The sequence below is a fragment of the Schistocerca serialis genome, chromosome 1 (genome assembly GCF_023864345.2).
Source record: "Schistocerca serialis cubense isolate TAMUIC-IGC-003099 chromosome 1, iqSchSeri2.2, whole genome shotgun sequence".
NCBI lineage: Eukaryota > Metazoa > Arthropoda > Insecta > Orthoptera > Acrididae > Schistocerca > Schistocerca serialis.
Window position 1 is genome coordinate 786,238,512 of NC_064638.1, and position 16,665 is coordinate 786,255,176.

General features: G+C 40.3%; 1 protein-coding gene across 2 annotated transcripts in view; it reads left to right on the forward strand.

Moving 5' to 3' along the window:
- LOC126458228 (uncharacterized) overlaps window positions 1-13,693 on the forward strand; it is a 44,461-nt gene extending 30,768 nt beyond the window's left edge. For both annotated transcript variants that reach the window (XM_050095134.1, XM_050095127.1), the window contains exons 3-4: window positions 5,709-5,938; window positions 13,286-13,693. In XM_050095134.1, coding sequence (XP_049951091.1) covers window positions 5,709-5,938; window positions 13,286-13,456 — 401 coding nt within the window. In that variant the 3' untranslated portion in view covers window positions 13,457-13,693. The remainder of the gene's footprint in view (window positions 1-5,708; window positions 5,939-13,285) is intronic.
- Window positions 13,694-16,665: the final 2,972 nt, after the last annotated feature.

The window sequence follows — 16,665 nt, forward strand, 5'->3', positions numbered from 1 at the left end:
ATCGACCTTTATGTTAGAAGTTCGACCTGTGTCAAACATGAACGTTATTCGCTTTCCCATGTGATGAAATATGTACCATTTTTCGTTACAAATATTCCACATCCCTCTGTTACATGTGTACTGTGTTTCATGTCCTCCATCACTTCCTGTACAACAGTTCCTCTGTTCCTCAGCTACCGTTAAGCAGTGTACAGATACTGCAGATAACCATCAGTTACAGTGAGTATTGTTATTCCACAGATGTCGCAAAAAAAGAAGCAATTTATCAAACACATTTGAAGCACGCCCTATTACAGAAATTACTCTTTTAAGTGCGCAAATAAAACTGAAAATGGAAGAGTTTGAAATAAAAAAAACGCAGTCTGATATGTTTGGCGAAAAAAACTGTCATGAAGGAAGAATATACATTAATAAAAACAAAATATTATGACCACTGCCCAAGGCGGCGTTGGATGCCGCTTGGTGGCACTGCGGCTCGGGACACCGTAACAAACGTATGGAAGCTGAACAAGGGCAGATAATTATTTCGCAAGCCTGTGAACGAATATCTCGAAAACGGCGAAGTTGGTCGTGAGTAACTACAGAAAGAAGTAGAAGGACAACAAAAATACACGTAGGTGCTAAATCGTTGGATGTCCACGTATATTCACAGAACGGGGGCTTCTGAGGCTTGACTGCTCTGTAAAGTAGGCTAGGTGGTGATCTGTGGCATCTCTGCCGATAGAGCACAATGCTGGTGCACTCACAAGTGTTTCAGAGCATACCGTACATCGTACACTGTTGAACATGGAGCTCCGCAGCAGACCACCCTTACGTGCTCGCATGTTGACCCAATGACACAGGCAATTACGATTGCAGTGGGCAAAGGATCACATTTTTGATACAAGAGGTCGATGGTCGTCTCTACAATCGCCGTCATGGAGGTGGACGGTGGCTCGAAACGTGCAGCATTCCACGGACGGAGGTTGATGTGGGCCGTATTCTGCAATATCAGATATTCCCCTGCCCTTATATGGGACATATGGTAGTAATCTAAGACACGCTGACAGGTCTGAATCACCTGCATCCCTTTATGCTTGATGTCTTCCCTGATGGCCCTTTATTTACGCGAATTACGTCTGTCACATACCTTTAAAATCCTAGAAACAAACTGTCGGATCCTTTATACACAGAATCAGTGAAATATTTCGTTCCAAGGACGGCCAAACAAGCTATTAAGCAGGAGGTCATAATGTTTTGGCTCATCAGTATAAATTGCTACTGGAGAAAGAACAAACTATAGCAGTTGTGCAAGTATGGTTTGTAAATACGTAGCAGATAAAAGCAGATAAAATCCTTGCGGAAGAATTTTGATGAAGATGCTATGTAAGAAAACCGACAAATCGTGTGTAAGCAATTAGTAATTGTACAGCATAACTGTATTTGTGGCAGACATTTATGTGTCCACTTTATACTTTTTTGAAAGTCTCTTAAAGTTTGTGCTACACAGAGTGCTTTACATGTGCAACAAGTTTCTATATGCCGGACTGTGTGCGTTTATTTCTGTGTGAATGTTTGTGTTATGTTACGTTTTTTTGTGTTGTAAAGGAGACTTTAATGTTGTGTGGGTGAACAGCTGGAGCCACATACCTCCAGAACCCTACCAGGCACGTTTCAAATCCATGTCACGCTGATACGCTACAGTTTTGCGTTCCACTGGTGCAACAGCACGCTGTTAAGCTGGTGGTCTTAACGATTTAGCTCATGTGTTACATGGCTTGTGGTGCTAATCGCCGCTCTGGAAGTTTTTCCACATCGTCCTTCAGTTAAATCTTATATTTACCTACTATATTTATTATTCCAACTCTTTTCAAAATCATCATTGTTTATTTATCATGTATTTCTCCTGCCGAAGAATACAGGAACTGCCATAATTTTATAAAATTTAACTTTAGTTTCATTCTTCACTATATTTTTTAAGTTTCTGTTAACAGTGGCTGACATGTCTTGGAATATTACCATTTTTTTAGCTACGTTTTGATCTTCTAGAAAATTTATTTAATTTTCTGGATACTTGCACCTTTTTACTTGGTCTGCCATTTTGTCACAAAAGGGAATTTTTTATCTTATGTATTCGACGTTTCTAAATGCCATTACTTTTGTATTACCAGTAAAAATGTTTATTTTATGTCCTTGGTATAGCAAGTTCACCCTGTGGACAGTGGTTTGCAACTTATCTTCATCATAATATCTAGTGGGGAGCGGGGAGGAGGGGAAGACAACTTGACACTATGAGTGAAGAATACGGGACGTGGAATGGAGCAAATCTTCCAGCTGTCCGTGAGTCGAATATGCACCACTGTTCAGGTAGAGCCAAAAGACGATAGCTGATCTGTGGTGGACACGCTGAAGTTTGTCTGGTAAGTGTACGTTTCTTAGGAGTGTGTTGCAGTGCGTTTTTGTCCGTTCCTGCTCTTCAACTTATCTTAACAAAGTAAGAACAAGACTGTAGTTTTAGCGCAATTGATTTAATAACCACAAAAATTTCACTTGCAGAATAACTATCCATGGGTAGGAATGTCAGGTTACTACTTTAATTAGTAACTGCACTCTGGCATTTGGGGCAAATTAATTTAAATGCATACACTACCGGTCGTTCGTCGTTGTTGGGTGCTGTTTTATGACCATAGCACCGCAACGTACGGTTGTTGGAAACTTTTGCTCAGTTCGACGTCCCATACCCAGCTCGGACCTTCTGTCAGAACATTTTTCTCCACATTGTGTAGTTAACTGCTCATCAGCGAATGAACAAGTGGTTATTTGTGTTTTGTAAGATATATTTAAAACAGGGCGGGGTAAAAATTTCCATTTTATTAAGAGATCGTCAGAATAAAACTTGGAGCTGCCGCGCTTCAAACACAACGACCCAAACCTCCCCAGCTTTCATCCTGTTGGATACATAACTTCGACTCTTTTTCTTTTGGCCATAAGTTCTCTTTTTTGATGCGAACCAACACAACTTCCTTGGCTGTATCAATATCTTCATGTCAATGTATAATTTACACACACGTGTTCTGTTATTTCCTGGATATATTCCAATTTCTATCTTCCCATACAGTTTCTTCCTCTCTGCAGTTCCCTCTGATGCCGTGGAAGTTATTTCCCGATGACTTCACACATATCTTATTGTCCTAACCCTTCTGAATGCCAGTACTTTCCAAATATTTCTTTTTTCTCCGATTCTGCAGAGAATCTCCTAGTTTCTTATCTTATTACTAAACCTAATTTTTAACACCCTTCTGGAGCACCGCATCTCAAACACTGCTATTCACTTCTTTTCAAGTTTCTCCACACTCCAAGATACTCTTCCATTCAATACTATGTTCGAGACGTACATTCACAGGAATGTCTTTCTTAAAAGCGATGTTAAATACTAGTACCTTTCTTTTGGCGAGGATTCTCTCTTTACCTGCGCTAATGTGCTTTTCACATTTTCCTTGCTTCGTCTGCTATACATAATTTTCCTTAGAAGGTAGCAGAACGGCTTCACTCCTTTTAACTTTGATGTTAAATTTATCATCAATCTCATTTCTGCTGTTTCTCATTACTTTCGTCTTCCTTCGGATTATTTTCAATCCATGTTCTGTCCTCGGTAGACTGTTCGTTCCATACAGCAGGTCTCTAATTATGCCTTGATTTTTACTTCTCTAATCGAATCTTATCATTGATACCCTGAATTTTCTATTCCACTCATGAACATTTATTTTCATTCCGTCATTGCTTCTTCGACGTACAATTTGAACAGCAGAGGCGAAAGAGTATCACATCTTACACGCTTTTTAATACGATCACTTCGTCTTGATCATTCATTCTTACTCTTACCTCTTGCTTCTTGCTCATATTGTATATTACCCGTGTTTCCCTACAACTTACACCCGTTGTTCTGAGAATTTCAAACAATGTGTACCATTTTACATTATCGAACGCTTTTCCTATGTCTACAACCTTGAATTTTTAAAATCTTGCTTCCATTACTAAGCGCTGCGTCAGAACTGTCTTTCTGGTGCCTTCACCTTTTCTAAAGCGAAACTGGTTGTCACATAAAAGATCCCTAGTTATTTTTCTGATATGGTGTCTCAAGTCTCACATTTCTATACAACAGCTTGAACAGTGCTTAGGTTTCTCTTTTCCCAGTGATTTTACAAATTGCGAAGAATGTTATTTATATCTTCTGCCTGATCTGATCTCAAGTCTTCTAACGCCATGTCAAATTCTGTCTGCAATACTTGTTCCTCTGTGTCTTCCATATCGAGTTCCATATCTTCTATCATATGAGGAAACAGTTACTTCCTTTCGTAGCGTCATTCAGGGCATTGTTTGCACCAAGTCACTCTTTTCTCTACGTTTAACAGCGGAATTCCTCATCAACTCTTAACTTTTAGACGTTTGCTTTTAATTTCACCGAAGGTTGTTTTGACTTTTCTTTACGCTGGATCACTACTTCCGGCGACCATTTCTTTTCAGATTTTTCCCATTTTTCCTGTGGCCACTTCGCCTTAGATTTTGTGCACTTCCTACTTACTTCATTCATAAGTGAGTTACGTTGCTATAGCTCATATTTATGCTTCCGTCTTTCGTACATCAGTTGAAGTATTTCTTCTGTTAACCAACGTTTTTCCGAAATTACCATCCTTATATCTATATTCGTCTGTTTGACTTCTGTGATTATTCTTTTAAGAGATGTCCATTCCTATTGAACTGAACTGCCAACTTTGGTATTCACCTACTGTAAGTGCAGCGTCAAAGAATTATTTAATCATTTCTTAGTACATATGTGTCTTAGATCTTTCCATGTTGATTTTTCCTGGCTGTTCTCTTAAACGAACTTTAGCCTACTCTTCATCAGTACTAAATTTTGATCTGGGTCTATGTATGGAATATCTGATTTCGAAGTACAGCTGGTATCTTCTAATGTTTCCTGGCCTTTTCCTTTACATATTGAATTACACGTTCAGTGGTCTCATAAGCTCTCTCCTCCCCGTTCATTTTCTATTTGTGACGAAGGCTTGTGTAACGGAATTATTGTTGTTGCCGTTTGTTTGCTGCCGATTTTGATGATAAAAATCCTATCACTTCATTGTTCAAAGCAGCTCACTCTTTGACTCACCGTCCTATTTCTAAAGAATCCTACTCCACTTACACCATTTTCAGATGATGCTGATAACACCCAATATTCGTCTAATCAGAAATTCTTGTCTTCTTTGCATTTTACTTCACTGACCGCTATAGCTTGATCATCTGCATTTCCCTTCTCAGGTTTTCTAGCTTTTTTATCAAGTTGGAATTTTTCACATTTCACGCTGCAACTCGTAATGTGTTACCCTTTCATTCAATGTTCAGTCTATTTCCCCCTTGGCAGTCATCTCCCACACAACAACATTTCTTTGAAAATCGAGAATCATCGTGATACTTTTTCTCTTAGAGGCCACATTCGCTGTGAACGTACTTTATATGACTTTAATGCCGCGGTTTTTATTGACTTCTGATTTGCTTGATCACTGCTGATTCTTGCGCTGTCCAGAGGCAGTTTCCCCGAGGGCAAAAAGATGCTCTGGTTATCTGCCTCCGCCCTCTCTGACATGTTTGTTTATGGACGGAAGTATGTTTTTTCTGTTACGGAAACCAGCGTCGTGCACCGTTAGACCTGAGTAGCCGTGTGGTGTGCGCAGAGCGAGTGGCTTTGATGGCGTACGAGCTGGCGGCAGCGCTGCAGCGGCTGGTGGAGCAGGAGGCGGAGGTCGGTGACGTCACAGAAGAGGCGACGGCGCGCATCGTGACGCGGCAGGGGGACGCCTCCGACTACAGCGACACGGAGAGCGGCGAGGAGACGCCCGCCACCACGCCGCTGCACCGCGCGCTCGCGCTCCAGCCCTACAGCGCCACCACCAGCGTCGCTAAGGTGAGCGCGAGCCCGAGTCCTCAGGCTGGAGAACGGTCGCCACTGTAACCTAATTCGCCATATCCACCAGTGTCTGTGCATAGCGTAGTTTATAGGACAGGTGAGAAGGAAAAAAGACAACATACCTCGTCTTTCTAGAAAGAACTAATACAGCTTTAAACTGACGGACTAGTGACACCGGACGCCTACTACCAGCTCGTGATGACTCATTCAGTGCGTATCAGTGCCGCTACAATCTGTTAAACCCTACCTGAATCACCTGGTGAATTCGTTTTGACCCCGAGCTCGCGGTGGTTTTGTATGCACACCTGAAATACACTCATGCTCCTAAATTAAAGGTAATTGCAGAATGTGGTGCCGCACAACGTTGCACTACACAAAACTGGCGCCAATAGCACAGGCACATAGGAAACACACACGACACAGATCTGTAAGTCCACGGTTTTGGTGATAAGATGAGAAAACTGTCCCGAAACACATGTGCTACAAAACGCCACTGTTTCCTGCGCATGTATCCCGACATCAATATGGCGCATGATCACCATGCACACGTACACAGGCCGCACAACAGGTTGACATACTCTGGGTCAGGTGGTCGAGCAGCTACTGGGGTGTAGCCTCCCATTCTTGCACCAGTGCCCGTCGGGGCACCTGAAGTGTCGTAGGGGTTTGAAGACGTGCAGATATACGTCGACCGAGAGCATCCCAGACGTACTCGATTGGGTTTAGGTCTGGAGAACAGGCTGGCGGCTCCATTCGCCTGATAGCTTCTGTTTCAAGGTACTCCTCCACAATGGCAGATCGGTGGGGCCGTGCGTTGTCATCCATCAGGAGGAAGGTGGGACCCACTGCACCCCTGAAAAGGCATACTGGAGCAAAATGACGTCCCGATACACTGACCTATTACAGTTTCTCTGTCAAAGAGATGCAGTGGTGTACGTGCACCAATCATAATCCCAACCCACAGCATCAAACCGCGACCATCATACAGGTCCCTTTCAAGGACATTAAGGGGTTGGTATCTGGTTTCTGGTTCACGCCAGATGAAAACCCGTCGAGAATCACTGTTCAGACTATACCTAGACTCGTCCGTGAACATAACCTGCGACCACTATTCCAATGATCATGTGCTGTGTTCTCGACTCCGGGATTTACGGGCTCTCCTGTTATCAGGGGTCAGTGGAATGCACCTTGCAGGTCTCCGGGCGAATAAACCATGTCTGTTCAGTCATCTGTAGACTGTGTGTCTGGAGACAACTGTTCCAATGGCTGTGGTAAGGTCCCGAGCAAGGCTACCTGCAGTACTCCGTGGTCGTCTGCGGTCACTGATGGTGAGATATCGGTCTTCTTGTGGTGTTGTACACTGTGGACGTTCCATATTGTAGCGCCTGGACACGTTTACTGTCAGCTGGAATCGTTGTCATAATCGTGGTACACGGAGGGCCCGTGCTACGACCTGCTGTGTTTGACCAGTCTCCAGTCGCCCTAGAATTCTACCCCTCCTAACGTCATCAATAAGTGTTCTTTGAGCCATTTTCAACACAGTCACCATTAGCACGTCTGAAAACATCTGCACACTTACTCGCTGCACAGTACTCTGACATGCACCAACACACCTCTGCGTATGTGGACTGCTGCCAGCGCCACTGTGCGACGACCGCAGGTCAAATGCACCGCATGGTCATACCCCGAGGTGATTTAAACCCGCAAACCGCCCACCAGAGCTTGTTTCACCATGTATCAGCATTATCCTTAATTTATGGGCATGAGTGTAGAAGAGAGACTATAATATAAGTTCATTGGCCCAATGCGTCTGTTAAAAACAAACTGCCGAAGGGAAAATGGTTCCGACTTTCATAAAGAACTGTTTATTAATCTCCTAGTTACAAACTTTAATAATGAACTGACAAAAAGAAACGAAACAACTAGTTTCCGGGGATATTGTTTCTCCATGAACACACAAACTACTGTCCAGTATTTAGCTTCTCCGGGCTGTCACCAGTCCCATCGGCGAGGAAACAAATCACCCATCCGAATCTCACCCTATACCGTGAGGCCCGGTGGTCTCTAGTTATGTTGGTATACAGCAGTGAAAGTTTTAAAGATAAATACTTTGTATGTGACGCACCAGATTTCATAAAGCCTGCACTGAAGCCACGAATTTCGAGTAATCTTCGTGTCACGTAAATTTGACTAACTAACAATCCCAGCGAAATATCAAATAAAATATGCTGCTGCAAAATTGGACTTTACAAACGCCAAGGTTGTTCTACATTGCTTAGGATCTAAACAGACAAGAATCCCTGCTTCTATAAAAACTGCACACGCAATCGCGACCGAGGAGACCATCTGCGATTACCTACTACACAACTGCACAAGTACACCGTAAGAAGAGAAGTGTCGTCCTACTTGCCAGTACCAATGTGAGGGATGACGTAACACAATGGCAAAAGCTTTGTTCTTCTCATCTAACCAAGTCTGAATCTGTAGTTCTTGTTCAAATGGTTCAAGTGGCTCTGAGCACTATGGGACTTAACATCTGTGGTCATCAGCCCCCTAGAACTACTTAAACCTAAGTAACTTAAGGACATCACACACATCCATGCCCGAGGCAGGATTCGAACCTGCGACCGTAGCGGTCACTCGGTTCCAGACCGAAGCGTCTAGAACCGCACGGCCACACCAGCCGGCGTAGTTACTGTCACAATTAACAGTAAAACTGGTAAACAGCAATTAAAGTGACTTCCTAAGCAACTGTACATATTTATACTCTGCGAACACCAGTTGAACTAACAAGAAGCTTACTACGTCAGTGAAGCTGAGCTGCCATCAGCTACAGGTCTGTCCTCAGCCAATACGAGTCGTGGTCTGCCTCTGACCAGGAACTGTGACGTCAGCACAATTATGATATTTTGATATTTTAATGTTCCCCACTTGTGTTTACTCTCCCGGAGTCCCTCTTCTAATAGTTTTGTAATATCTCTGCCTTCCCTCAAACACATGTTTTCGACAGTACTATTTTTCTTCTCTCATCCTTCAGGGTCAGAGATGAGTTCATTCAAGCAAAGGTGCGTCTTCCCTTTGAGTTCCTTTTACGGCAGTATTGTGCATGAAGCTTCCAGAACATTCCAAAATGTTCGCTTTTGTCCCGTTACGGCCCAGAGCTATCATATCATGTGGATGAGTTGCATCCTTCTCAAGTACGCTGCACCCACCAGCTTCATGATGGCGAAATATGGCTTCCAAACACCACCCCGAATTCTGATATCGCCCGTACTTAATTAAAATTCACATAACTGGATCCAACTGGTGGATTTAGACACGATCGGCACCAATCAGTTTTGAATTAAATTAAATACATATTTAGAAAATGTTTTACCACAACGTATTCTCTTACTCTACTTACTAAATTACGTAATATTGTCGTTCGGAAAAGTGTGTTGACAATGAGATAACATACCCCTACCACGTCTCACCCCAGTTCCATCCCTTTTACAACTCCAGGAGTTTTAGAAATCAAGACTAGTCACAACTTTCTGTTGTAACTTACATCTTTAACGCAACCACCAAAATCTTATTCTTAAGGAAACTCTTGCAACGCCTATTGAGTTTGCGTTTGCTATTACTACCGAATTTTCAAGTATCCCTGACCGCTATAGCCATATAAAATCACACGTCTCTTGCTACTATGTCTTTAACATCCAAATAACATTCAGAAGTTTTAAGTAGTTGTAAGAAACAAAAACAAATACAATACACAACATTATATACACTTTTTATGCATACTACTCCTTATACCCTATTTCACAGAAATCACTTTTTAAGGCCCCCTCGCTTTTGTGACATATGCACCACATGTTCTATCCTCTGCAGCGATAGTCGTATTTAGAGACTGTTGCGGGGCGGACTACAGGCGTTCCACCTGTGTTTCTTCCTTTTGCGGTAACACCAGACGAAAGGTAGGGGAACACGTGGGTATTCTGCCCGACACATCTGTGCGATGGCGCCGTTACATACTTCGGCTCTGATCTCTTATCTGCCTTGTCTGGTACTCAACTGTGGCCTAGGTTTTCAAATCCGAGAACTTGTCCATGCGAGGGTGCGATAATACCACACTTGTGACAATAATCCGATGTGGCCTATACACGTTCCAGATTCTCTTAAATATGTCCATGACGGTATGTACTGTCTATGCAACTAAATGAAGGCACTTCATTTATTGCCACACGCGTTTCGCTTCTTTTATTTAGGAAGCATCATTAGTGGCCTGAAATACATGTTTCCTTTTATACATACAATAAACGTATTAAGTGGTAGATATAATATGCTGCCATATTACATTTTGTCGTGTTTTACTCGTGTTTTTTAGGTTAGAAGCAACTTTTGTAGCACAAGTTCCGTATTGTGAACGTATCGTTTTGTGGTATACGTTCACAGTACGGAACTTTCGCTACAAAAGCTGCTTCTAACCAAAGAAGAAGAGAAAAACACGACAAAACTTAAGATAGCAGCATATTATATCTACCAAATAATACGTTTGTTGTATGCATAAAAGGAAAATGTATTTCAGGTCACTGATGAAGCTTCCCAAATAAAAGAAGCGAAACGGGTATGGCAATACACGAACTACCTTCATTTAGTTGAATAGATGGTACATACGTCCACGAATTTAGAGCAACTAAGGGAAAGACGGAAAACAGAAAAAAATTACTATTTCTTAAATATATTCCATGATATGATAATACTTACCCATAATGTGGAAACTTGGAAGCTTTTCCATCCTTCTTACAAGCTTCTTAAAAATGACTGTAAATATAACGTTTAGACCTGGGTATTTCAAAATTTTGGACTGTATATCTTGAATTAACTAATGCCATGCCTTCTAGATTGACATTTTCACCTTATTTTAAACAATAATTGTATATTTATGAAGATTTGTGATTCTATACTGGCACTCATCGCTGCTCAGTCCGTTGAATATTAACACAACAAATAAAACGAGATTGGTTGCTGCGCTAATGCTTAACGCTGGTTTGTCCACTTCATAAGCTTAACATTATTACCACTACAGCACTAGCGCTAACAGTTGCTTAGTCCATTACTGTACATACAAAAAATTAACCACCACTATATCACTAGCGCTCACGGCTACGTGTTTCGTTTTCCTGTATTACACGCGCTATATTTAGCATTTACAAAACTAGTCAATGATGGTAGCTTTATACTATCGAGCATTCAATATATTTTTACTTGTAACATTCTGTCTTATCCTCAGTTTCTTTCCCCTTTTTCACTAAAAACTGAAAATTATCTCCCAACTTTTTAATTGGTAGACTTTCAATGTTGTTCTTAACAATGATCACATGCTACCTCTGTCGTCATTTTTAGATCGGTCAGTGCTCTTTTGTTCTTACCTCTTAGTTTTCCAATCCATTCTCCAAAGTGGAAACCAACGATGACTTCTTTCTTTGGCCCCTTTATGTTTACACCTTTAATACATGAAAATTAATCTAAAACCAATATTTGAACTTAAACATATCCCACCACCAATATACGCTCAATATCCAAACTTCAAAAATCAAAATTCTTTATTTCATTGACGTAGGAAGAGAACAAAACAAGGAACAGAGTAGAACAAGGAAAAGAAGAACTGTCTTACACAGCTCAAATGACCACAGCTGTGAAGTTTCCAACAGCCAGGAAACGGTCAACACTTTGACATATTCTTCTCGAGAATTCTCATAACTATTTGGTCCCTAACTCGTTTTTGATCCTGTGTTAGAGGACTACTTATTTTCACTGGTGCTCCTGATAACTGTTTCTACAGTAGGCCTACTTTCGTCCCTTGTTTGCCATAGAATTCATCCAAGCAATGAACTTTTGAGGTACCCGAACACTGATCTTTGTGCTACGAATGGCACAACTACATCTGTTTCATCTACCTGTAGCTTCTGCTGAATTGCATCAAAATCAGGTTCACACAAATAATGATTTAGAAAATCCACACCCACAATTATGTTTACACTACGCTGCAGAGCAGTTAAGAATGGGTTGCCATACTGACGTTACTAAATTGCCTGAGACTGTAAGACTCACCACCGCTGCAGTACCACCGATGCAAATATGAAAGCGACCGCTGGTCTCACCCACATTGTGGAGCATACCACCCAACTCCTATTCCACTTTCATAGAATGAAATCTCAAACGTCTGAATGTAGTCTGCTTAAAATCCTTGTATTTTGGGATGTACCACACTTTCACTATGATATTAATGAATCATAATTGGAATCCCACAATTCATTCAAATTCCAAGGTTTAACGGTTTCTGGAGGTGTTAATCGGAATGATCATGCAGGCTCAGACACTGGTACAGCAGATGGCAGACTTTGGTTCATTGGAAGCAGACTGGGCATATGTCGTCGGCCTACAAAGGAGAGTGCTTACAAAACACTCGCGTGACCCATCTCACAATGCTGCTCAACTGTCTGAGACTCACACACATAAGAGTAACAGGCGATATTGAGGGTGTACAGGAAAGGATACCATGGATGCTCACAGGTTTGTTTGACTCTGGGGAGGACATACGGAGATGCTGAAGACAGATTTCAGTTATCGCTGTAAAAAGTAATTACAAAGTTTTAAGAGGCACTATTAAACAAAGCATATGGGAATATACTACAGCCTTATACTTATCGCTCCCATTGCGATGGTGAAGATAAGATTAGACAAATTACGACGCGCACATTGTCATTTAAGCGGTATCTGAGCCCGTGCTTCATACGTCAATGGAACGAGAAGTAGTATGCAGTGTATCCTCTGCCAGACACTTCACGGTAGTTAGCAGGATACGGATACAGAAGTAGGTCTGTGTGCCCTAGGTTAGCAAAATTTTCTGCTTTCTAGAAAGAATTCTGGCTCATCCATTATGCAGTATTGTTGTGCCCACAGACCAATAATAAACATGAGATCTCTCAGTAGCAACAATAGCGTCTCCTGGAGGCACCTGGTGCGACAATGTCTGTTGAGTTTGTTTTTCTCCTGCCTTTCGGGTCTCGCATTGTACTAATATATGTTAATCACTGATTTATGCTAGTTCTCAACCGCACTCAGTGAGTGCACTGACAAGTGTAGTTCATGGAACTGACCCATGTCAAAATAAACATATTTAGTCAAGGCTTCAAATCAGTTTTCACCATTTAAAAAAATACTGCTAATAGCCAAGCCATTTATCTCCTATTGTAGTGAATATCTTACTAGTATTGCTCCATTTGCATTAGCAATATAGTGTCTGATTAACCCTAATGTATATTTCTTAACTCTTAGTATTCTTCTTTTCTTTGTTTACAGAGCATTTCGTTGTCGAAGACATTTCAGTCCATCCTAAACCGCTGGGTGCAAGCGAGGTCAAACGTTACCTACTACAAAGTCGTGAAAGTCAATGCCAAAATAACCATCTGCTTTCCTTTCAACGTTTGCTTCGAAATACAGGATCCTTGGGGCCTATGCTGTCCCTTCTGAACCACAGAAACACAGTTTATGAAGCTTTTTTATTAGTGATATCTGTGTTACCTGGTAGCATGTAGAACACAGGACACAGATACATGTGAAACGATTTCGAGCCTACATAAAAAGTTTTCATAAAGTTGTCATCACATAGACAACAACTGTGTTCATATATGAGAAGACACTGAGAATATTTGTGCTGATATTTTTGGTTGTGGTAGTTCATACTTTTTTATGCTGTAGTACTAATTGCAAGAGTTGTAGTATGAAGCAGCTGTATATTTTTCTGCCTTATATGACTGTGTGATAAACGTCGTATTTTTGTACAATTTACACGTTTGATATTGTATACAGTAAAGTTATTTATACCAAAAATCACAATATATGGATATTCTACAATATTATTTACTTAACTGATTTCTGCCTAGAAGATCATTAGTCAACCATTTATTATCTGAGTATGACGTTTATGCCGCAAACTGGTTACTGTAATAAATTAACACTGTAGAAAACCTACATTTTTGTATTTTCTATTTAAAAATATGATTTTTCATCAAACAGCGATGGAAGAATCAAATCGCATGTTACAGTTATTAAAAGTGAACGGAATGTTGCTGTAGTGAAAATTTCATTTATCTGTTGGGACAAAATTGTACATGTGAAAAAGCTACTAACCGTTCACACAGTGTACCTGATAGTTTTAGCTTATAGTTTCATGTAACGTAGCATGTAGAATTCAGATGCTCATATCCTTATTATTCACTTAATATTATTGTATCTATTTTATCCTAACACCATTCATGATGCTACTGACTTGGAATGTGTTCAGTCGTTTGAGGTACTTGGAACTTTCTTCTACAGAATCGTATCCAAATTTGCTTACTAGTGTCTCTACTTGTACCTGTTCCTGCTGACATAGCACCACAACAATGTTAAAGGCAATGCACATAGCCTACATTCTTGGTAAATGTACAAAATGTGTAATGAGACTATATATCCATGGCTTTCTTTTCCACTACTTGAGATTATGAACAAGAAACCATATCGCTCTTAATATACTTAAGCGGCTCATTTCTTGAGTTTCAAGAAACTTAACTCTACTACAATGGTAATTAGAAGGTTAATCACGACCGTCATAAACTGTAGCTATTCTGTTAGTTATTCGAAGAAAATTAATTCTTGAAGCACTTTTAGGTGGGAATATTTTATGTTAATCTTTACTGTGTCTTGCTGATAGCGAATGAAACAACAAAATTACTGTTACCATTCACTGTTCATTTATACCTACAACACGTTTCACAGGACTTTATCTTTTCCGTAGCCCCAATGGAGAGAGATCTTATAACGCTACAGAGCTGGGTGTTTGTGTCTGTTTAGTTTAACTCTTCATTACAATAATACTTTTAAAGATGTCTATTTCAACACACGTATGTGTTTTTGTCTTCTAGTATCCGTGCACACGCTTCAAAATATTTTTCGAAAAAACAAGACGCACAAAAAACAAGTAGAAAAAAGAATGTGGCTCTACTTAGGCAAATTAAAAACCCAGACACTAGTTAAATATGTGCAATTTAATGTGCAATGGTATAGCCCTTTGCCTTAGCTCACATATTTTATTAAATTTCTGACCACGGCGAAAACAAGCCTCCCTAGAAACTACACAATAGATTTTTGTCCGAATTTTCATAGCCAAACGAAGAGCTGGAAATAGACCCATAGATATCAAACCGAACCGGCGTAATGTCATCTTTTGCAACGAAAGATTTAATTGCTTGAAAGTAATCAGGATTGTTAAGAAAAACTTAGTGATTAAAGAAAACATTTTTATCCGCAATTTCATAGCCAAACTGTCAGAATTTGACAAATGGGGTATCAAATTGCCCAATATGAGGTATAGTTTTGTAAAAACGTTGTAATTACTGAAAAATAATCAGGGTAATTAGGAAAATCTTATTATTCATTTGAGAGAAACTGGAAATTGCTGTTGCCAGCTGCGTGAGTGAAGTGTCGAGAGGTTCATATCTTCAAGGCTTAGTTGTTCTGCATATAAACAGGCACATTAATATGGAAAATATATAATTCTTTCTTTAAAATTCTCTCTTTTCTCTTGATCTATGTACTGTCACCAATATCAGCATTCCAATCAATATTTAAATATATGTTTCAAGCTTTCTGAACAAAACTTGGAAATGAGAAACATGGAGAATAAAAAAGATCATTTTTTTTTGTGAAATGATTTCTGTAGAAGTAGAAATCAACACACGTTAGAGAAACATTTAACAACCTTACTTGCTGTAAATGGTTTCATGGATCATTCAAACGTTTCTCTAATATATTTTGTGTGTTACTTTGAGAAAAGTCATCACGCAAAGCGTTTGACTGTTTTTTGTTCAAAATTGTTTTGTTATGGGGTGTCCATTTCTCTAGCGGAAGACACTGTCTACGAGAATTAATGAATGGGAACAAGGTTGTGACGACGTATTCTGGACAAGAACGGATGTCTCAACCACAATATGTTCTTAATCCACGTGCGGGGCGTGCTTTTCTGTCCGCGGTGAAACCGATCTTAACGGGACCATAACGGATGTTCCGCGAACTGCCGAAACAACATCTGATGGCGGCTTCGCTGTGATTACGTCTGCTCGCTTTCGAGGGCCAGGATCAGCCCTGTCTGCAGCTGAGGCAGCGGCGCATCCGTGTTTCGAGAGAAGAGAAAAACTAGAAGAATTGAAGGTCTACGGTCTAGGGTAGATCTAGATTTTTGATGAAATCCGTTGTGGAAATGTAAGTACCCGTCTAGTGAGACATACTGTTACATAAGAAGTTATTTGGGCCTGAAGAACATCAGACGAAGCTATTCTTTGTGATTTATATCGTATAACAGTACAGCGATGTACATTGCAGTACAAGCAATAGAGATAGCAGCTTTGTATCTAAAATATCTATACTTTGGAGACGCAATTTCGGCATGTCGTGCAGTATTTCCTATAACGTACTGTTCGATATTCGATGGAAGGTTGTTGAATATTGACTCACAAGCATGATAATCGTCTAATAAGCATTATAAATTTCTGAACATTGCATAGTTCAGAACAGATTTCTGCAGTGTGAAATATAAAATAACAAAGTTACTGGTATTAATGCAGCAGTTTTTTAGGAATGGTTATTGTTACTTTATCCTAACTGATTCTCTTCTATGTAACTAACAAAATATTAAATTCTTG